The sequence below is a fragment of the Dysidea avara genome, chromosome 11 (genome assembly GCF_963678975.1).
Source record: "Dysidea avara chromosome 11, odDysAvar1.4, whole genome shotgun sequence".
NCBI classification, from domain to species: domain Eukaryota; kingdom Metazoa; phylum Porifera; class Demospongiae; order Dictyoceratida; family Dysideidae; genus Dysidea; species Dysidea avara.
This window is the reverse complement of record NC_089282.1, coordinates 2,540,833-2,563,751: the sequence shown is the minus strand read 5'-3', so window position 1 is coordinate 2,563,751 and position 22,919 is coordinate 2,540,833. Positions and strand designations below refer to the sequence as shown.

The following is a 22,919-nucleotide window of genomic DNA, read 5'->3' as shown; positions in this document are numbered from 1 at the left end:
CAGCAAATAAATAATGGTTTTGATTGTTGTGGTAAGATAATTGAGTGTTATATTAGAGTTGCTGACTGCTCTATTAGAGTATCTCAATCTTTAACACGAACTAAAAATTATTTATAATTCTAAATAGTTTTAAATTTTAATTACAATAATAATTACCAATGTGGTAGGCAAAGTGGCATGCGGGTGGGTGGCAGGAAACTAGTTATATTCATTTGCATATTTGGTAGAGCTAGATGAATGAAGGGCATACACATACACTTTTTAAGACTCTAGTTGGATGTTTTCTGAGAAAATTTTTAAACTTAGACGGTTAGACCTCCTAGCTAGATTTGAATTTGGGAATATTAATGATAGTTATTTGGGTAAAAAAGTGCATATGCTTTGTAAAGAATATATGAATTGGTAAGCCTATCTATATAAAACCTGTTGGATGGTAGAGTGTACTAATGTATTATTATCAATTGATGGCATTAGAATTGTGACTGCACTCTATTAGAGTATCTTGATCTTAGCACAAAAACTGAACTATATACAGAAGGTGTCAATACAGAAAATTATTACTTCGATATGGTTTCATTTCATGAAGAATGGCTGAACACTAACGAAAGACAGTTGTTGAAACCTCAAAGTACATTTATAACTGTTGTCTTTTATTTGCTCATCAGCTTTCTGTGCTTCTGAATACAGTGTGAATACATCTGTTTCTGGCTTAGTCCCCCCATGCACAGATCTGCCTATGCACTTAGATACTTATTTGCAAACACAGGCTGCTGACTACATACTCCATCTTCCAATGGCTTGCCATTGTCAGTGTCACTCTTTTCTTGCAGACAAAGAAATAAGCTGCAGCTGATGATCATAAACATTCATACATTTGACCACACACACTGTCCGTCCAGGGTAAACTGAAGGACTCTGCGTCACTAGAACCCTGTTGTGGCATCTGGCATTACCAACTATTTGATACTTGGAAAATGAAAGACTGCTCTATTAGAGAGTTTTATCATAAATCACAAATAGTTGTACTGAGAGCTAAGTGATGTGTGCAGACAGCTTTATTGATCAACCAGTAGCTTATCTAACTAATGAAATCCTTACAAGTGCAAATTATATTTATATGGTTATAAGTGTTATGTAGTCTGGACTGTGTCACCACTATCTTGAACAAGATTCATAGTTGTAATGAATTCATTAGTCCATACAGTACTGCTAACAATACTCTAAACATGTCAAAGCTTAAAATTATTCTTTGAAGGATTGTTGTGCGCTGTAACAAAAATAAATTTAAAAATGGGTGACTTCTTTATTAGAGTAACTCAAAATAATTGTGCTCATATCAGCAGCAGTTATATACTTCACAAGCAACTCTCCAATTCCTCCTTCTCTCCTTACTATTCTTTATAATGAGAGAAGCAACTTACTGGCCTTGTTAAAAATGATCATGACATGCCCCTTGGATTCGGTAAAACATCTCAAGTCTGCCAGTGATAAAAAACAAAGGAAGAGAGCTAGAGAGAGAGAGAGAGACAGAGTACTGTCAGAATTTGCATTGATCGTCTATACAGACATCATCGTTTCATAATTGTGTTAACTTTGAGAATATATCAGCCTGCAGACAAAATTTGACTGGGCAGCTACTGTTTCAATCTCTTCTTCAAGAAGAATATTTATTGGAAGAGATTTCCCAGAATAGTCTGAACATTGGTCACTTTCATTCAATTTTTGTAAGTTTTTTTTTCTAATTTCCTTACCACACCCACTCATGGGATATTTTATACCCCATTTGTGACTGTGTGTGACTGAGGACTCACTTAAGCTTATTATAATGTAATATACTAAACAATGGTTTCTCTCTGTGGAATATGCCTGCATGCAGAAACAAGTTAGCCAAACCCTATAGACACTACAATTGTCATACTAAGCGGATCAATCAAGTTAGCCCTTTGATTTTCTAATATGGAAATACTGTCTCTGATTATCCTTGAACCCTTCACTATGTTACATATACAGTAGGAAGCATGTACGAAGGTATAAATTGCATAATACGTGTAACCAAGCTGTTTTGACAGTCAGCTGCAGTTGTTCTTGCTACCTCCCTCTTCTCTATACTGAGCTTTTGGCTGCAACTACAGCTATAACCCCTTTTAAAATCTGTCTTGGTGGTTTATATTATTTCTTTCAAGCTAGTTCTTGAAAAAAGTCTTTAGCTATATAATATTAAGTTGGATCCCTTATCAAAAATCAAGGTTATAATATTAGGACAGGCAGACTACACACAAGCAGGGTGCTTTTGTCAGATGAATGTCCAAATTTATACCCATGCAAAACCCATCTAATTATGCATGTCATAATTATATAGTCCATAAAACTGCTCACTTTTTGATAAGCCATACCGCCAAATTTCTTATGGGGTCTGTGGCACTGAGGCATGTATAATAGAAGAGAAGACATGCAGACCCTATTTTTTAGGCCTTGCAATAAAACTGCTTGTTTACATATAGCTATAGTTTGCAATGGCTGGATCTATATAGTATTAGAGCAGTACAAAGCCGATAGCTGCATGATGGCCCATTAAAAACATGCAAACAAATTGTTTACCCAGGCTATCAGAATTACCATTTTAAGAGGTTTTATACATTAAAGTTTAGGATTTCCAATGTACACATGCAGTTCTGTAGTAGATATGATCATGATGTCCTGATGTGCATCATTTCTATATTGAAGATGATCATGACATCAAAATTAATAATGAAGTTGTAATTGGTTGCTGGTGGACATAATTATACAAAATCATTGGAATAATCAGTGTCTATTTACCAAACAAGTTGGCTTTACAATAAATATACTGATTGATTATGAATTGAATTTGATCAATATCTAAGATAATAATGGTATATTTTATGTCCACTTGATAACATTAAAATTCTTAAACACCTGACCTTCAATAAGAAATGACACTCATTAGGAGGATGATCTTTTTATACATAATATTATACAAAATTTTCTGGATTGAAAAAGCTAAAACTCCTTGCAATTTCCTTTTTAATGGGTTATTTGTTGCAGCTGCATGCAGGCTTTGTAGTGCAGCTCTACTATAGATCCAGCCACAATAGTAAACAGATAGTCAAGGTCCAAATAATATAATAATAATAGGTTTCCCATATAAAGGACTTTTATATTCCTCTGCTCCTCTTCTAAAAACACTTAGTACACATGCTACAACACTCCATAAAAATTTGGTGCTATAGTGAACGATTATCTCAATTAGAGGGTCTTAAGTGCTGCACTGGTATTTCGTTTTCTATCAGCATTTTATACATTGTGCTCAATTGTGCAACAACATTGGGTGTGTGCATGGTGGAACCTATCTTAGTGGCCACTTGTATAGAAAGGCCGCCTCTCTAAAAAGGTCAACTTTAACCCCCCTTCTCCATGCACTTACAAACTAATCTAACTGTATAAAGCAACCACCTGCATATTAAGGAAAAGAAATTTTTACCTAAAGGTGACTACGTATACACAGGTTCCACTTTGCATCCTTCAATTAGGTGACCTCTTGTACATTAACCATGTAGGTGAGCATAATAAGGCAATAAGCATCATCAAGGGTGGAGGAGAAGAGTGTCCACAAACGATTCTATGTAAGTCAAAGGGATTCCATCAAACATATTTTAACATGTAACATAGCAAATCAAGGAAATGTGATGATTACATCTACTCTGCTATGGAGTTTTGCACCTTTTGAATCACTTGTATAGAGGTCCAGCATGCATGAATGTGTTGGATACTCCATTATTAACTCTTGGCATTGTACCAGGATGATTTTAATTATAATTTACAATTCAAGTGCCAAAAAGAATGAGCACACCATTTATTATGACTTTTTGTTGGTTAACACTTTACAAAACTCTGATAGAACACACACTTTCTGATAAATACTCTAATAGGACAATCACCAAGTACTTGTATAGTTAAAGTCTTTGCTAGACCACTACATGCAGTATCGTGAAAGCTTTTGTTATGCAATTACCCAGTGGCGTAGGAAGCACGGGTGCAACGGGTGCTGGAGCACCCCTACAAATTTGTCTGCGCGCCGCAAAGTAATCAAATAGATCACGTGATCAGGAAAAAGCGATTTGACGGTCATGATGACGATTCCGATGTTGCAGCTCGCCAGCACACTTTGCTTCAAATAGATTTAATAAAGGTCTATATACCATATATCTATATAGATTAGAACATCTAATTATCTCATCAAAATATTCTCACTGTATTGACTACAACAGTGTCATACCATCTAGCAGAATTTGACTTTAATGCATCCCCACTGAAATTCTTCCCTATTAAGAGCCATCTTAAAACCTAATTTCAAATCTTCCATTTACTTTAGGAACAAGTGAGCGTGAATAGAGATAAAATGCCTAGTCAGGATTGCTACAGCAAGTGCTCAAATAAGCAGTATTTAATATGTGTGGTCCATGTGCTGATATAGTACGGAAGGTGTTACATGCTGGACTGAAATTAGAATACATTAATATTAGACTGTGTACATGATCATGTGATCCAGTCATTGTCATTAATGTCATAGTCAATCATCTTGTGTTGTAACACCACCCATCTGCCATACATGCCAAAATCAACTATCCTCTGATAAAATGTCCACCATCTTGGTTGTAGATGTGTACATGTTTGCTGGTAATTCTTTAGATCAGGATAGGCTGGTAGTTCCATTATAACTGCTACTAGTCCCAGGCTAACATATTTCAATCTCTTGTGTGAATACAAGTCCAAAGTTCTCTCAATATGAGCCTTAGAAGTTCTGTTCTGTTCAGTTTCAGTTACTAATGATAGCTCATTGGCACTGTCAAGTAGCTCAGTATGAAAACTAATTTCATCCGGAACTTGTTTGGATGAGTAAACAGCAGCCCCGGCACCAATTAATCCGACTGTTGACCTCAGACGATGTTCTCTTGCTGACTTGATGATATCAGTGAATACTTCATAGTAATCTAGCAAGATATTTCGGAACGGTTGACCCCATTGCTGTACTCTAGCTGGTACACGTAACCTCATCCGTAACAACCTTGCCATCATTAGTGGAAGGTATGGCTACAGAAATATAATACACATTATATGACCTTGTTTATAAATATTTGTTGATTTGTTACATCAACCAGAAACAATATGCCATTAGAGTTATATTACATGAAATGTTATATACACAGATTATATAACATAAGTATGTACAAAGATAAATGCAACAGCAAAAAAAAACACAAATCTACAATAACAATAAACAGCAGTCCATACAAGGTCATGAGTGAGATGCAAGAAAGCTCCATGTTGGACAGGAATTTTCAGGTTGTATGGCTATTAGTTTGTATAGCTATTTTCAGGTTGTATGGTTGTATTGTTTTGTTGGCATGGCTTGCGACACACATTTGAAACCTTCCCCCAGCAATACTGACAAAAGGAATGTAGTTTGGTCCATTTTATCATAATGTTGGCAAGAACAAATGCCAGTGGTCCACTGATGTAAAGAACATAGAATGAGTAACGTTGAACGCTCTCTGAACCCATTGAGCACCAGTAACCAATCACACAAATTGATGGAATGATTGCAACTTTCACAAGAAGATGTAGAGATGATTTGAAATGAAACAGAGTTCTATCTACATATTCGTTATCAGCTAAATTCATCAGAGCAAGCAGAAGAAATTGTAACAGGCTGACAATTGCTACGGTAGTTGTTGCCAACTGAATTGTAGTAGCTTTGTCAGCATCAGTGGTGCCAGATCTAAAGAAACCTGCAAACAATTCGAAGGCAGTTGGTACCACTCCGACAAACGACAGAGAACACTGGTGTACAAGGAACATCAAAGAATTGAGTTCTTTTATAAAATTAAATAACGAGTGATGAACAAACCACAATAAACTGATTACCAAGAACGTTGTAAAGTAGGTGATGTAGTCTAGCCTGTTGTCAGCAAGGGCTCTCAATAAACTACCATCAAAGTTTTCATTCACTTCATCTCGGGATGGTATCCCAACTGTAGTGATGTCCAAAATAACCAATGTTGCTATAATCGAATAAACACCATCAGAGAAAAATTCTATCCTATCCTTTGACACTGTTACGCTCAGGACTTTCACAATTTGTGCGGTCGTCTCAGTTTTACGCTTCCACCAGATGCAATAGGTGATAGCCTTTGGTATAATCACTACAAACACACTGCTGTAAAACAATATCTGGCCTGCAAGAAGGCTGACATTGCCTATCCCAATAGCCAGACCAGCAAATACTGGTGTAATCAATAATTTGAAATACATAGCTCGCTCAAAATACTTAGTATGAATGTCAGACATGCTAATTGGTAGAAAACTCTTTCTTCTAAACACATACCAAACTATACAGGCCATTATTATGTTTATGAGAATAATGGTGATTGACGGGATCACTATTCCTTCATAAGTGTCATTGAACTCTCCCAGAAGGCCAAACGTCAAGGGTACAAATGACACCACATACAAGAACACCATGTTTATCCAAATGACAATGTCGTCAACCCTCTCAACCACTGAGAACAGTCGTGAGTGGTTCAGCCAAATTACACTGATGTGTATAAACGTGAAGTGGTATACAGTGGAGAAGCGGAAATGGTCTAGAGATTGCTGTTGAAGACTCTTACTACCACCTTCAAGCTTTGGTAAGACAGTATGGTTTATGTAAGCAATTAAGATTGTCCCTACAATCGCAAACACTGCGTCAGTGTATGATTCCAAACGGACACCGAGAAACTCGTGTCTGCGATGGTGCTCACTCTGACGGCGTCTATACGCCCCATCAGACTGGCTGAACATTTGCATTTCCCATATCATGCTATGTCCTTCCCGTGTTTCCGTAGAGGATTCCATTACGCTGTTCCTGTACAAGTTACCCACTGCACGTGTCTTCAGTCGTACTTGTCTTTATCATTGACTCAGCTACGCCGGCAACCTCGACACACAGTATACACGTTTACAACACAACGTACGGTTATCTATTATAGACTACGTACGGTATCCTACCTTTAATATACTGTCAGAAGTATCAAATTCACCACCTGAAATTCGAGATCTAACAAGAGATCAAATTCGTGCGAGAAAAAATCTTCGCTTATGGAATTGTTTTCGTAAACTTACCGGCTGCTCGCACTTTAAAAATGTACGCGCACGCCCCTACTGTACCTCGGCTTGTACTACGGTACTGCAGAGCTCTCAACTCTCACGTATTCTGCATGAGTCTCACGCATTGAAGCAAAATCTCACTCTCTCACTCACAACACCTGTAAACTCACGCATTAATCTCCCTGGCTCACAGTAATTTAATCACCAAAGCAGCCGTTTCATACCATCACGTGATCAATCGTAAGGGTGCGTTTAATTATATTGCAGCTTGCATTCATGAGTGTACATGTTAGGGCTGTTCAGCCACCAACCGTCAACAGAAGCCATGTAAACAGAAAGTCTCCCATAGCCATTATTGAACTCATTGCACACACCTTATAGCTAGCTAATTAACTGACTTCACATTATTTTTAACATGCAATTATATATATATATATATATATATATATATATATATATACTAAGTCATTTCCATGGTGTGTAGTTATTGTATGTACACCATAACAGTGATGTGGTAGAATATAACACAGTCTTTTGAAATGTCTGATGTTGGCAAGTTGACCTTCTCTAAATAAAATGATAGATCCTTTGGTATAGAGCCTAACACCCCAACAATTATAGGAATGATGAATACTTTTCTACATTCCACACTCTAACAACTTCAGTTTTTTAATCCACATATTTTGTTTGCTTTTCAACAACCTTTTGAGAAAGTCTGGAATCTCCAGGAATAGCAATATCAATTAGGTAGACTTCATTTGTTTGTTTCAATACCATAGTAATATCAGGGTGGTTGTGTTGCATCAGTTACAATGGAAAAATCCCACAACAGTTTACAGACATTGTTTTCACAAACTCGTGGAGGACAATGTTTCCACCAAAGATCTTGCACAGGGAATCCAGCTTGCTTTGCTAGCATCCAGTGAACATGAGAAGCAACACGATCATGCCGGCTCTTATATTCCTTTTGAGCTAAAAAGGAACAACAACTTACAAGGTGGTCAATGGTCTCATCAAAAGAACCACAAAGCCGGCATCTAGCTGAGCATGGCATTTTGTAGATATGAGCTTTAACAGCATTTGTGGATAAGGCCTGCTCTTGGGCCGCAAATACAAGTCCTTCCATTTCTTTAGTAAGGTTACCAAAGCGTAGCCATAACCACTGTGATTTAACACAAATCTGCTCAGAAATTTCCCATATGAATTGCCCATAGAGAGGCTTGTTCTTTCAAATTTGTAGATGTTCCAAGTTGGATAATTCCTTGTATTCCTTGCCATGCTCCTCAAACATCTGATAATCTGTTGCAATTAATTTAAGGTAAGGATCATCAGAGTGGTGTACGTAAAATGACAAGTTTCTCTTTTCATGCTCAATTGCAAACTTCACTGAGATCAGGCCCCTACCTCCATTCTTCCTTGAGACATAAAGATGGTCCACATCACTATTCATTGAAAAACCACCTTGCATATATAGTCATCAATTTTCTTGTATCAATATCCAACTTACGCAACTTGGCTTGGGTCCAATTAATTATTCCTCCAGAATAACACAACAATGAGAAGGCACAACTATTTATTGCAGAAATTAAAAGCTTACTATACAGTTTTGAACGAAGAAACTTTCGTACACGTCGCTTATATTCTTTTGTTAAGATGTTTTTCATTTGCTGCTGCTTGAAACAATCTGACTCAAGGACACCCAAATACTTGTAAAAACTTGTAGGGGATAAAGATTGGATTATATCACCAGATGAAAGAACAACAACATTATCTGACTCCACAAGGTGTCCCTTAGATACAGCCACAATATTACACTTAGCAGAACCAATTGACATGCATATGTCATCGAAAAAGATGTTGACGGTGTGAATTAATGACTCAATCTCTTGTTGTGAACGACTGTACAGTTTTATGTTGTCCATGTAGACCAGATGGTTAACAATTGTGGATGAGTTGGAAAGATGGTAACCCTTAGAGGTCTGAATGATAACGGTGCCAGGATCATAACGAACAACAAAGGTGAAAGACTATCTCTCTGAAATATTCTGCATTTGATATTTATTTTACCTAACTTGAAGACACTCCATTTGCTGTCAAAACAGTAGACCAGTGGCACATTGCAGCTTCCAAAAACTTTACAATCTTGTCATGAACACCGAACAGTCTCAAACAATGTAATATCCAGTCATGTGGAACAGAGTCAAAGGCTTTTTTACATCTAACCAACCCATATATAAATTCTTATGCCTTCTTCTAGCATCATTCATTATAAATGTATCGACAATTAAGTGATCTTTACTGCCCTTGGAACTATGTGTGCACCCCTTCTGTTGAAAAGGGATTGCACTGACTGAAACTAAGTGTCTATGTAACACTAGCCTTAGGACACTAGTAAGAAACTTCCATACTGTTGATAAACAAGTGATTGGACGGTAATTTGATGGAATATTGCCTTTAGAAGGGTTTTTAACAATGAGTACTGTTTTCCTGACAACCAAAGTTGGGATGATCCTGACAACAATTGATTTAAATGATGTAAAAATGCACCGTGAAGTGAGTAGAACTTTTAATCCAAAATCCACAAATGAATCCAGGCCTGGGCTCTTCCAATTGGAGATTCTTTTTAAAGCCCTGATGAAGTCATCATGCTGTAGTTGGGAGCCAAACTGATGCAGAGTGATGGAGGGAGCTATTGTACCTATCACTTTGTCATAAACTAATCTTTCTAGCACTTTAGAGATGACACAAAGAAGTGAAATTGGTCGATAGTTGGCAACAGAAGTTTTGTCTCCAGATTTGAACACAGGAATTATTTTGTGTGTTTTCCATTCAGAGGGTATGTTTCCACTACGTAAGCTGGTTGTGAAAAGGTGATGGATGGGTAAAGCAAGGGTAAAAGCACAGTTCTTTAAGATGACAGGTGCGATGTTGTCAATTCCTCTAGCCTTGTTTGGGTTGAGGTTGTTGAGAGCATCTATCACTTCTTGCTCTGTGAAGTAAATCGAGTCCAGATGATTTACAGGAACAGTTAAATGAGTCGTATCAGGTAGACAGTAGTCACTTGAGATAAAAATGAAATAAAAGTACTGATTAAAAAGTTCAGCTTTATCAAGGTCAGCATCAGCTGTAGTAGTGTTATGGTGAAGTTGAGGGGAAGGACGCGTGACTTGGTGAACTCTCTAATAAATCGAAAAATTTTTGGATCATTATTGGTAGAAAGTTATATATAAAAGATCCTGTTCATATCTAGACTTGGCTGCAATGCTGGCAGATTGGAAGGATTGTTGAGGTTTTGATAATCGTTGAAAGTTATTAGCTGTTGGATTTTTAGTATATTTGCGCTGAATTGTAAGAAGAAACTTGAGAGAGTGACGTAACTGAGGAGTAAACCAGGATGGAGATTGACAGGTACGTATCCTTGTCTTAGGGATAAATAGATCCACACCAGACATGATATAACTCCTCAGGATGTGCCATATTTCTTCAAACATCAGATGAATTGTAAAGTAGATTAAGGTCACAGTTAAGTAAGTATTCGTTAAATCCGTGATAGTCACCTCTGTTAAAGTTGAATACTTCCTTGATGGTTGAGGATGGCACAGGAAGTTTAAAACTAGCCGTGAATGTTATTAAGCTGTGGTCAGATGCTATACATTGTAAATCTTGGGGGTGCACTGTCAGTAGTGTCACATATTCAGGGCTGTTTGTTAGAACAAGGTCACGTATGTTGCCACAGTGTGGGTAGATGATTCCACTAGCTGCTTTAAGTTAGACTCAAAGACAAACTCACAGAAATTTTGTACGCATGTAATCATTGTAACTATGTTTGTAATTTCTTTTTCCTGAACTAACCAGCACTGAGTGCTGCCTGCTCAGTAATAATAAATAAATAAATAGACAACGTGCTCCCAAAACAAATTACATTTATTTTTATTAAGGCTTTACAGCACAAGTGCTGAAGGTATGCCTGTTTAAAGTTGCTACATAAGTGTGTTTGAAAAGGTAGACCGAAGGAGAAAAAATTCATTACTGTACCTGGGAAGCCTTGAACCTGCAGCCATCCACGAATGCTTACAGGAGTCTGCCAGGAGGTCAGGATGTTTTCTCCCTGTCAATTTCATGTATATGTATCCATAGGAACTCTAGCGAGTGACTTATTATCTCAAAGTACCCCAAGTGGAACCAAATAGACATTAGTTTATCTATTAATCTTTAGGCTTTACACATACACACATAACATTAATACTCTGTTAACTGCATGGGGAGTAACCACTAGGCATGAGTCTATTATGCTTTTTATTCTTCCAATTATTCTTTCTGGAAATTCTTTTTAAATTGACCTATTATTCCCAAAATAATTCCTGGAATTTGTGCAACAGAAAGCATAGTAGTTAGAGTTTTACATAAGTGACTGCTATATTAGAATTATGGACTCGAAGTTGACTGCTCTATTAGAGTATAAGTGACTGCTCTATTAGAGTATCTCGATCTTTTCAACCGTTTTTATGCTTGCACTGTTTCATGTGGTGTTTTTGTATCACACTACAAGAAAAACTTATAACTTTGCACTAATTATTCCTAGAACTCATCCGATTATTCCGGAATATTCCCTAATTCTTTTCACTACCTATTATTCCCAAAATTATTCCGGCATAATAGACGCGTCCCTAGTAACCACATACTCTGAGCTGGGGGGTACTCTACAAGGGGAGTTTGGATTACTAGCATGCAGAGTAACAGCAATGGAGAGCAACAAGAATTCCAAATACATTGTGACGGCACTAACTTGAAGAGTTCCCATTAGCAGCTAGTAGTAGCTACTTTGCTTGTATCAGCCATCTCATGTTATTCTGGCTACCATTCACAACAAGAAGATAAAATAATGGTCTAGAACGGAAATACATTCTATAACATAGTCAGCAGCAGCTTTAATTTCTTAGTCTGTTGGGATGATTACTATTAGTATTAGGTATACAGGTAAGGAAGCTTGTAAAGCCTGATCTTTAAAAAAATTATTGCCTATAATTACAACATAAAACTGTACAGATTATACAACAAGAATTAATTAATTAGCAATCATACAAAAAGTAGACCAGCTACAGTCAAGTAAATTTTTAAAGTCATTTAACGAGGGTGCATTAACTATGTGATGAGGTAGGTTATTCCCATCATTAATGGCTCTCACAGTAAAAAAAAAGAAAATTTCACTCATGTAGATGAATAGTGTTGTTTTAGTAAGGAGTTTTAGTTTCAGTTTTAGTTATAGTCATAGCTAGGTTCGTCAACAACTTTAGTTTTAGTTTTAGTAATCTTTCTCAATTCTTTTTAGTTATAGATTTAGTTATAGTTATTTGCTCTTTTTAGTTTTAGTTTTAGTTATAGTTTTAGTAAAAAAAAAACATGAAAACGTACCTTTTGGTTTTATAGTTATAGTTTTAGTTAATACGTTACTCTTATGAAAATCTTTTAGTATTAGATATCGTTTTAGTTGTGCATAAGTAAACATTTTAGTTTTAGTTGCTCAATTCTTTTTAGTTTTAGATTTAGTAAATTATTGCTTGTAATTGTAGTTCTAGCTAAAATGTGACCGGATCTGTGAAAAGGGGTCTTACTGCCTTTCCAAATTTCCAAGGTTGAAGAGTCATAACTTGTCATCTGCTTAACCCATTGTCTTAATATTAATATGCTATGTTAGGAGTGTATAAGCTAGGTGACCAAATTTCCGGCTGGTACCATACTCACAAGTCAAGTTATGGATTGCCAAGTGCATGCAACTGAATTAGAAAAGATCCGATCACAAATGCAGATTTGTTTTTAGTTATAGTTTTAGTTATCTAAAACATATTTACCTTATGCTAAAAGTACTTTTAAACTAACACTATATAGTCACAAACCCACCATTGATGTTTGGATGTTACATATATAGCAAGAGAATTGAGTATGTATGTGGACTTATATAATAAATGCAGTGTATGCATGGTCTAGTATTGTAGTAAGGAGTTTTGGTTTAATAGTCTTAGTTATAAATTCATTTTAGTTTTAGTTTAGTAATCTTTTAAATTCTTTTTAGTTAGTCATTGTTATTTGCTTATATAGTTGTTTTAGTTTTAGTTATAGTTTAAAGACATAGAACTCCAGTAATTTATCACCTGGGCATGCAAAATGAATCCATGCTATGCATAATTGTAGTTACAATGTTTTGATTGTTGGTCATTCCATTTGTATCAGTGGATTCATGGTTCCTATACCAGTGGGATAACTATCACTTACAGATGTCTATGTATGTCTCTATGTTATGCTGGTTGTTTCCACTATATGCATATGTAGTACTAGCTTCATGTCAGGGGCACTTATATGCATTATAGTAAATTTTTTGCATGAAATATAGCAATTTGCTGAGTTCTGATTCATTAAGATATTGAAAATTTCTCAGTGGCTGAGTGCTGTGCCCCGGACTCCTGCTTCTGGTAGCTCAATACTGATGTTGAAACCCCCCTTCAAAAAATCCTGACTATGCCCCTGAAATTATATACAAGCAGCTTTGGTACGCCCTATGCTTGAACATTGTGGGGGCCTTCCTTTGTGTTGATTGATTGATTGATTGATTGATTATTCTCAACAATCAACAAAGCCGTTCTTCCTTGCTGGAGTAACAAAAGACATTTACAACAGATACACATACAGTGACAGAGACAATTAAGTGACAACACAAAGCAAATACAAAAACAAGAACAACACTAAAATATAATATTAAGAATCAGTTCATTGATTGTAGTATGAATGTTCTAGCACCAATGTATAGAAATTGTTATATATGTGTCAATTTCCTTAAGCTCAGACAGCAAAGAATTCCATATTTGAATGGCTTTATATCTGAAAAAAATTTGAGTAAATGACAGGTGACAACGGGTGGAGTTCGCAAAATACACTGGAGTTCTGATGTCATAAGGGGTGTGATTTTCAAATATTATAGGGGGAAGAAGTGGAATACCTCTAATAGAGGTGTACTGATTGTTCTCGATCAAACAAAAATAGAAAAAGTCCACCGTAGGCTACACGTTTGCTACCATCAATTAGAGACAAGTCCTATGAGGAGAGACTTTTGATACTCCAGTTACTATCTCTGGTTCATAGGCGTCACAAATGTAACACGATGCTATACACTGAGATTCTTACTGGATACAGATACATGACTATAATACATACACTAGCATGAATTATTTATATACGACAAAGTAAAATACACATTTAGACACCAATCACGAAATACGAACTAAATGGCTTCTAAAACAAACTTCAAAAAGCCATATACTATAGTATGTTCACGTTGAGCTGAATCCTGAAAAACAGCTAAAAATTAAAAGTGGATTTTTTCTCAACAGAGTTAACATTTCAGCCAACCAGATGATTATTGGTAACAGCAAAGGTGTCAACAACAGACACGTACGGTTTGGCTCCATTACAAATTCGGGAAAGGGCTGTAATGAACACTGTACTTATATGGCTTCCACATAGGAAATGTATTGTGAAAATTTTGATTGGCCGTAAATATTATGTCAAACATTTGAACAAAAAAATGTTGAAATATTTTTAGCGGGTCAAGCAGTACTACAAATGAGCCAAATTTCAAAATTGTGTGTAATTGTATCCATGAATTATTAAATGTTTTTGAGGATTCAGCTCAACGTGAACGTACTATAAGGTTGTCACTTACAATTAGCAATGACATGTACCAGAAAGCAATGCAACATGTGCCAATAAGCGGGATAGACATTAATTAAATAGAGTATGTGCATGCGTAACAAGCAGCATAATTGTAATAATAGCAATAATGACTAATCTATAGGTTTTTATATTTTGATGTGGGTGGGAGACCAGAAACCAGTATACCAATTGGCGTGGCCTAACAATAATTCTGTACATACTTTTAAATCCTTATTAGATGAGAGAGAGAAACCATCAATATTGATTAATAAAAAAGTTGTTACAAAATAAACAAGAGATCGTAGATAATAGAAGTGTATAATTATGTCAGGGATATATTAAATTGAAAAACCAGAATCTATTAATAACTGTTATTAAGAAAGGAATTCACGATGCTCATATATAGTTAATAACAATAGCAATTACTACATTTTTATTTTTACAGATAAAAGTGCAAAGCTATTATCAAGACACACGCCGGGTAGTGTGTCGTGCGGCCCAAGAAGCCGGCGCGCAACACCCGTGAGTATATTAACAGGAAGAACGAAAACGCAATTTTCGCACCTCCGTAGCTCTGTGCTGCCTTGATGAAACAAGACGATTTTTGCTGTGGACACGCCCTCCAACTTCAGAACTCCACATTCCAACTTTGAGCGAAATCGCTTCAAGCGTTCCCGAGATATACGACTTCAAAAATTGGCTTAGTTTCTTCGTTTTTTAATTATTTTTCTTCTTCATTTTGCACACTTACAAACGCGAACGCCATATTGCCTTGAAATTTGACACACAGAAGGGGGGTATAAACAGGGGCGGATCCAGGGGGGCACAGGGGCACGTGCCCTCCCCCTCCCTTAAAAAAACGTATATAAGATCGAGATACTCTAATAGAGCAGTCAATCACCAATCACTCTAATAAAGCAGTCACAGTGTTCATGGGGAAGTGTAGCTTACTTAGGAAGCTATAAATAGGATTTTATTTTACATAACATACGTGATATAATATATTTGGTAAAGGATAACTAGCTATTATTGTTGTGACCTTTTTTTTTTTTTTTTTTTTTTGCTCTTCAACTTTTTTTCAGCAAGGTGCTCCCCCTCTTTCCAGACTCTGGATCCGCCCCTGATAAAGGCGCATCTCTGTACCAACTTTGGCTGGAATACGATAAACAGGCAAAGAGTTATGAGCGATTATTCACGAAGAATAACACCAATATGTTGTCACGTCTACAGGGTAAATCGCGTATGGGAAGAAGCTGAAAATCGGTGGGTGAATAGGTTAACTATTGAACCTCAAACCTTTTGTGGTTTGAAAGAAATCGAGCTAAAACCAGGAAGATACAACGAAAAAACCAACAGTGTGTAACAATTATGTAATCGAGATTAGCTAATAAAAAACGACTGCTTGCCACGTCTACCAGATAAACCGCTTGGGGTAATGCTTTGAAAATCGCTGTATAGATGGAGTAATCATCTTAGAAAAGCTCTTCAATGGTGTAGAAGAATCAGACTTAAAGCCACGGAGTTATAACACGAAATCCAATTTGGTGTAGCAAGTGCGAGATCGAGATACTCTAATAGAGCAGTCACCCTGAAGAGAATTCAAGAGATCAGCTAGAAACAAGTAACCTGTATAGAGATCAGCTACAAACAATCACCCTGTAGAGAGATCAGCTACAAACAATTCACCCTGTAGACAGATCAGCTAGAAGAAGTTACCTTGTAGGGAGTTCATCCAACTATGGAAAGAGATAGTTCAGCTAGAAGAAATCACCTTGTAGAGTTCAGCTACAAAGAAACCACCATGTAGAGAGTTCAGCTACAAACAAATTGCCCTGTAGAGAGATCAGCTAGAAGAAGTTACCTTGTAGATACAAAGAAACCATCATGTAGAGAGTTCAGCTGCAAACAAATCACCTGTAGAGAGTTCAGCTACAAATAAATCACCCTGTAGAGAGATCGGCTAGAAGAAGTTACCTTGTAGAGAGTTCAGCTACAAAGAAACCATCATGTAGAGAGTTCAGCTGCAAACAAATCACCTGTAGAGAGTTCAGCTACAAATGTAGAGAGATCAGCTAGAAGAAGTTACCTTGTAGAGAGTTCAGCTACAAAGGAACCATTCTGTAAAGAGCTCAGCTGCAAACAAATCACCTGTACAGAATTCAGCTACAAACAAATCATCCTGTAGAGAGATCAGCTAGAAGAAATTACCTTGTAGAGAATTCAGCTACAAACAAATCATCCTGTAGAGAGATCAGCTAGAAGAAATTACCTTGTAGAGAATTCAGCTACAAACAAATCACCCTGTAGAGAGAGCAGCTAGAAGAAGTCACCTTGTAGAGTGTTCAGTTACAAAGAAACCACCATGGAGAGTTCTGCAATAAATGTATGTATTATATATATAATTTGTACATTTACTGATAAAATCAGAAATATTTAAAGTACATCTGCTTCATCTTTCCTTCTTCTTATGGTAAAGAAAAAAAGATAGGTTAAAAAGTCCCAAAGCCAGTGGGTATACAAATACAAAAAGAAGTGAAATCTAATCCAAAACAGCCAAGCTGTAAAAAAAGAATGCAGCCTTCAAAAAGGCTATGGGGTCTTGACACCAAAATTCACCTGAATTGTCGTTATTAAAATTTTTACCATTAACCTACCATCACAGCCATTTCTTGGCCGCCACCTTGGATTTCACATCTTTTTTCACCATAGCCTTTTTGAGGGCCACACACTTTTTTTACAGCTTGGCTGTTTGGATTAGATATATTTTATTGAAAGGTATAGACAAGGATGCAGTGCAAATAACTGACAGATACATATAGCTGCAGTTTACAACATGGATCTTATTAAGTTTAGATTGACATTTGCTCTGTGACTAGTGCAAATAACACACAGGCAAGAGCACCACTCTACTGAACCTTAACATAAATTTAGGTCACACTTGTTTACGTAGATTATAATTATTAAGTCATTAATCTATAACGACTATTGAGTTCTGTTATATAATAGCTAGCTATATTAATATATTTATTGAATTAACTATTATGCATGTTATTAGCTATTGTCATAGATTATATCATAGATAATAGACACCCCTACCTATGATTATATATACTACGTACCCGGGATTGGAAACGGAGACACGTGATCCAATTACTCGTGTACATTTCCTAAAAGCAATCCGCGTTGGAGCGCACCCCCCAAATAACCGCCCATTTTCAACTATTGAAGTGTTTGAATGGTAGAAGACGAAGGAGAAGGCTTAATATCCAGGTTGAGATACGCCTAAAGCCACTAATACTGGTAGGTTAATAGCTACTTAGGCGCCTACCGGGGCCAGAGATTCGTACCTAGCGAATTCGTTGTTCTGTCGCGTCTAAACCATTTAGCCGATGGACTCAAAAAAGTTATCGGGAGTATGCAGTGTAGTGGGAGCATTTCAAACCCACAAAAAATGTATACGAGGTTAACATTTAGTTACCCAAGTGGTACTAGCTAAGTAATTATGTCCCTTTCTTAGCTGTTTTGTTCCTACCCCCTCTACAAGAATATGGCAAAACTCTTAGTGCTTCTGGTCTCAATCATTTGTAAACTGGACGATTTCAGAAGTTAAAATGATAGGCAATTCCATATAGAGTGGTACTGTACAGCTCTCAAACTTGAATAATACTTCAGCTAGTCAAAATATTTATCCAAAGAAGACCTACTAATAGCTACACAGTTTTAACATTTGATAGTCACATGGAGCACTGATTGAGACAAGTGTACAATGTTTCTGTGTTGGAACAGAAAGTCAATTGAGTGTACATAATGAACGTTGTAATAGAGCATGTTACATCCTACCACCATACTCAATTTCACGGCAGTGGCTGTTTTAGCTACATGTATTCACAGCAACTACAGAGTCTAGATAAGTGACATGTCATACCCGACTCCATTGCTGGATACACACAACCATCCCTCTAGCAATATGTTGCAACATACACTGTTGTGCCGTACCGTCATGTTGTTAGTTTATTACTAAGAACAGCCTGAGCTTGGTACAGCATAGAAATTATATAATTTTTCTATAGTCAACTTGTCCACTACAAAAATCCTATCAGTTTCAATGTGAGATGAATCTTTCACAGTAACAAGCACTGTCACTGTATCCTTTGACAAGTGGTAGAAAGACACAGCACAGGAAGAGTTTTGTTGACCTACAAAAACAGTCTACATATAAAGATTGAGCTACATTAGCAAATGCAACACTAACATTGTATAATGTATAGTGGAACCTGTCCTGTATAGAAGTCACCTCTTGAAATTGGCTAACTTTAATTCCTTTAGTGAGGCAGCTATACACTAACCCAATTGTATAAAGCAAACGTCAAGAAATGTTGGCCTGAAGGTGACCGGCTTAGGACAGGTTCCACTGTACATCAAACACATTGATGTCATGCATTCACAATGCAACAGTCCAAAGAGAGGGAAATCACAGTAATCATATACTGCACTGTGCTAAGCAGAGATGCCATGTACGTTTATCACCACTACTCTTGTCACTACTATGGCACATTCACTTTAAGGTAAGTAGGGCAGGTAATTCTGGACACTTAGCTTGTCCTCAGCAATGGAAGAATCCCACAATGGTTAATTGTATTACAACGTAATATTGTACAAGAAATGCACCATACTTGCAACCATAGCTACAGTTACTGTTACCCCGTCAGTGGAACATGCTGTAGTTGTTTTAAGACCGGTACCTATACCGTTAGGCCAGACCACTTTTTTTTCTCTTTGTCACTGGGTAGGGGAGAAATGGTCTGTTTCAAATCCCCATTTGTCTTGACATGTGATGAGGTTACATCACAAGCATGCAGTATTAGTGACTCCGTGTGCTTAAATTACATTACATTAGGATAAAACCAGAAGACTTCAATCATTGGTAGATTCCGATAAAATTTTAGACACCAACTGGATGGTTCAACTATTTCATTACAATGGAAAGATTCACCAGGCTATACCATCAATGTCATTGTCTCATTCTCCCAAACTCATCACACCAGTAAAATTTCTACTCTAAGGGCTACTTTCCATCTAGAAATGCACCCTAATTTTGTAATTGCATAAAATTTAATTTGTTTTGTAATTTCCCTTGCCATATCACGTGTGCTGTCTGCTCTGTAACAATAACGTACGTACCATTGTGTCTGAGCATGGTCTGAGTAAGAATTCAAAGAACTGGTGACCCCGCCGCTGACCGCCCATTCCTGTAGAGTTCACCTGGTCAGCTAACTCCAAATAATGCCTTCATTTAGTAAACCTACGAAATACGAAATGTTGAGTTAAGTAGCCTTTATATTAGCTATGAACTCACAAGAAGATGAAAAGAATCAACTACTCACCTGGCTAGGCGCTTCGCTGTCATAAGGGTGCGCTCCAACGCGGATAGTTTGGATAAAAACCGGCGTTTCCAATCTCGGGTACGTAGTATATATAGTGGGTTGCAAAGGAGGTCGGAAGCGTAATAAGCGCTACGAAAATTTTTTCGTGTTAATTGCATTTTTGAGATTGTAAGGCAGGGTATAGCGTGAAGGAGGGCCGCAACATTGAATGTTGGCCGTGAGAATCTCATTTCCAGCCTTCTTTGTGGTGGCCAGTTGATGCTATCGTTCGTCTGGAGGCTTTCTTCATCTTTCTAGTCTCGTGTAGGGCGCACGCCACTAGTGTATTAGTGAAGTACGCTGCATAGGATGACTTCTTGGGTGTTTATTCATACTGTTTTCTCGAGTGGGATTCCTATCTCTATTTTTCTAGCCCGTCAACAAAGACATTTAAAGCATCCGTGGCCTGGCGCGAGATCTCGCGTGATTTATACGTAGCCCAAGTTTAAAAAAAACAAACTTATTCAGTGGGGCTTAACGGGGCTTATTGTGCCAATGCCATGTACTTGTCGTATTTCATCAAACGGGAGGTATTTCAGTACCCAAAAACGTCCAGTATGCTTTTCAATACAAAGCCATTGGGCTCACGTGCACGCTTCCGACCTCCTCTGAGTGGGTTGTTTGAATTTAACCACTGCAGGGCTGTAAGTACCTTGATGGTCAAATATACTCATACATATAGGGCCTGCTGTCTCTGTCAGCTGGTTAAAGTGTGTTTAACGACATATTTACACATTGTCATTGTAACACGTCATGAACTATATAAAACTGTCTTTGTTTCACCTGACATGACCAAATATCAAAGAAGTAAACATAAGCAATTAGTGGAAGAACTCAAACGAAGAAGGGTCAATCAACCAAATTTGGTTATTCGAGATGGGGTTATTGTCACCCGAACAGTACGTCCAAGTCAAGCCACCAACCAAATGGACACAAGCATAGCGACCCCTGTTGGGGCCACGACAAATAGCTCCTGATGTTAACCAATTTAGCATTGAACAATGTCCTGATGTTGAGCAACCCAGTACTGATAACTCAGATCCTAGAGCAGCTATTAACCCTATAACCAAATTAGATATTTTGTACACTAACGCTGATCAACTACTGAATAAAATGGATGACTTATCTACACTCATTGCTGGTGATGAACCTGATTTGATTCTAATCAGTGAAATATTATTACCAAAACGTAGTATTAATTCTCTCTCTTCAGCTAGACTCTCACTTTATGGATATCAAGCTTTTTTCAATTTCGACCCTGACTCTCACCAGACCCCTCCAGCCATGCGTGGTGTTGGGATATACATCTCCAACAAATTAATAGTATCAGAAGTAACTTTTGATGGATACCCACACCATGAGCATGTTTGGATATCAATTAAACTGATGGGTCATGACTCACTTCTTGTGGGTTGTATATACCGTAGTCCTTCTTCTGATACCTTACAAAGTACTATTGGCCTGTGTAAATTGCTCACAGAAATTGATGACCATACACACTTGTTGATATGTGGTGATTTTAACTATCCTGACATTGACTGGTCATCAAATTCTTGTAGTAATCATTGTTCACAATTGTTTCTTGACACTGTACAAGACAAGTACCTTTTCCAGCATGTAGAGGCTCCTACTCGGCATGCACAAAACTCAACGCCACACATCCTTGACCTCATTTTGACTAATGAAGAAGAAATGATCAATAGTGTTAATATTCTCCCCGCTTTGGGTTTAAGTGACCATGCATGTCTCCGGTTTAATTATTTATGCTACTGTTCTACTAATCCTGCTTCCAAACCACGCTACAACATACATCAAGCAGATATTGTTCGGATGCGTCAAATGCTAACAGTTATTGAGTGGGAAGATCTTCTGTCTCCTCTTGATATACAGTCGGCTTACAATGAATTTGCTTTGAGGTTAACTAGTATTATTAATGACTGTGTTCCCTTTGAAACTCCTCGACTAAGGAAAAATCTGTTTATGACACGAGCAGCATTACATTTAAAAAACACAAAATGTAAGTTATGGAACAAATATCAGCGTAGTAAGTCCCCAGCAGATTATCAAGTATATTGTCAATCTAGAAACAAGCTGCGTAACTTGACTAGATCCCTTCGTAGGAAATATGAGGCTAACTTAGCATCCAACAGAACCAGTAATATTAAGCAGTTTTGGAAATATGTGAATTCACGTCTCAAGACACGCCCATCAATTAATTCATTACGATGTGATGATAATTCTGCTGCTGACTCAGATCAAGAAAAGTGTGAGCTTTTCAATAAATTTTTCACCAGTGTATTTACTAAAGAGGACTGTACATCAATCCCCCAGTACCAATTAGATGGTTGCCATTCTTCACTTACAGACATCACAATTACTCCAGCAATAGTGTTTGACAAACTGACCCAGCTGAACCCCAATAAAGCTCCTGGCCCAGAGGGCTGGCCACTATTTTGCTTAAAAGAATGTGCACAAGAGCTAAGTAGTCCTTTACCTTTCCTGTATAACAAGTCCTTGGAGTGTTCAGTACTACCCAAGCACTGGAAGGAAGCTCTAATAACTCCAGTACATAAGAAGGGAGATCGCTCTAATGTTAGCAATTACCGTCCTATTAGTTTGACCTCG

The 22,919-nt window shown here is 37.2% G+C and overlaps 3 protein-coding genes and 1 long non-coding RNA gene across 4 annotated transcripts; all 4 read right to left on the bottom strand.

Moving 5' to 3' along the window:
- Positions 1-4,554: 4,554 nt before the first annotated feature.
- On the bottom strand, positions 4,555-5,091 carry LOC136239251 (mitochondrial import inner membrane translocase subunit Tim29-like). The gene has a single exon (XM_066029984.1). It carries the CDS (start codon positions 5,089-5,091, stop codon positions 4,555-4,557), a length of 537 nt encoding a protein of 178 aa, XP_065886056.1.
- Positions 5,092-5,115: 24 nt separating this feature from the next.
- LOC136239104 (endosomal/lysosomal proton channel TMEM175-like) lies at positions 5,116-7,054 on the bottom strand. Its single transcript, XM_066029841.1, has one exon. It carries the CDS (start codon positions 6,913-6,915, stop codon positions 5,374-5,376), a length of 1,542 nt encoding a protein of 513 aa, XP_065885913.1. The 5' UTR covers positions 6,916-7,054; the 3' UTR covers positions 5,116-5,373.
- Positions 7,055-8,395: 1,341 nt separating this feature from the next.
- LOC136239250 (uncharacterized) lies at positions 8,396-10,644 on the bottom strand. Its single transcript, XM_066029983.1, has 4 exons — positions 10,613-10,644; positions 9,576-10,227; positions 8,629-9,146; positions 8,396-8,582 (listed from the first exon to the last, which is right to left on the bottom strand). Exons 1-4 carry the CDS (start codon positions 10,642-10,644, stop codon positions 8,396-8,398), a joined length of 1,389 nt encoding a protein of 462 aa, XP_065886055.1.
- An 8,189-nt stretch (positions 10,645-18,833) lies between these two features.
- LOC136238631 (uncharacterized) lies at positions 18,834-20,342 on the bottom strand. The gene is made up of 3 exons (XR_010693106.1): positions 20,228-20,342; positions 20,053-20,173; positions 18,834-19,067 (listed from the first exon to the last, which is right to left on the bottom strand). It is a non-coding gene; the product is annotated as an uncharacterized lncRNA (long non-coding RNA).
- Between the last annotated feature and the right edge of the window lie 2,577 nt (positions 20,343-22,919).

Coding starts and splice junctions, on each gene's coding strand:
- LOC136239251 (XM_066029984.1), bottom strand. CDS start 5,091: ATGGCAAGGTTGTTACGGATGAGGTTACGTGTACCAGCTAGAGTACAG.
- LOC136239104 (XM_066029841.1), bottom strand. CDS start 6,915: ATGGAATCCTCTACGGAAACACGGGAAGGACATAGCATGATATGGGAA.
- LOC136239250 (XM_066029983.1), bottom strand. CDS start 10,644: ATGGCACATCCTGAGGAGTTATATCATGTCTG. Junction 10,228..10,612: donor GAGGAGTTATATCATGTCTG/GTGTGGATCTAT, acceptor TTTTATCTCAAG/TGACTACTGTCTACCTGATA. Junction 8,583..8,628: donor TTGATGACTATATATGCAAG/GTGGTTTTTCAA, acceptor TTATGTCTCAAG/GAAGAATGGAGGTAGGGGCC.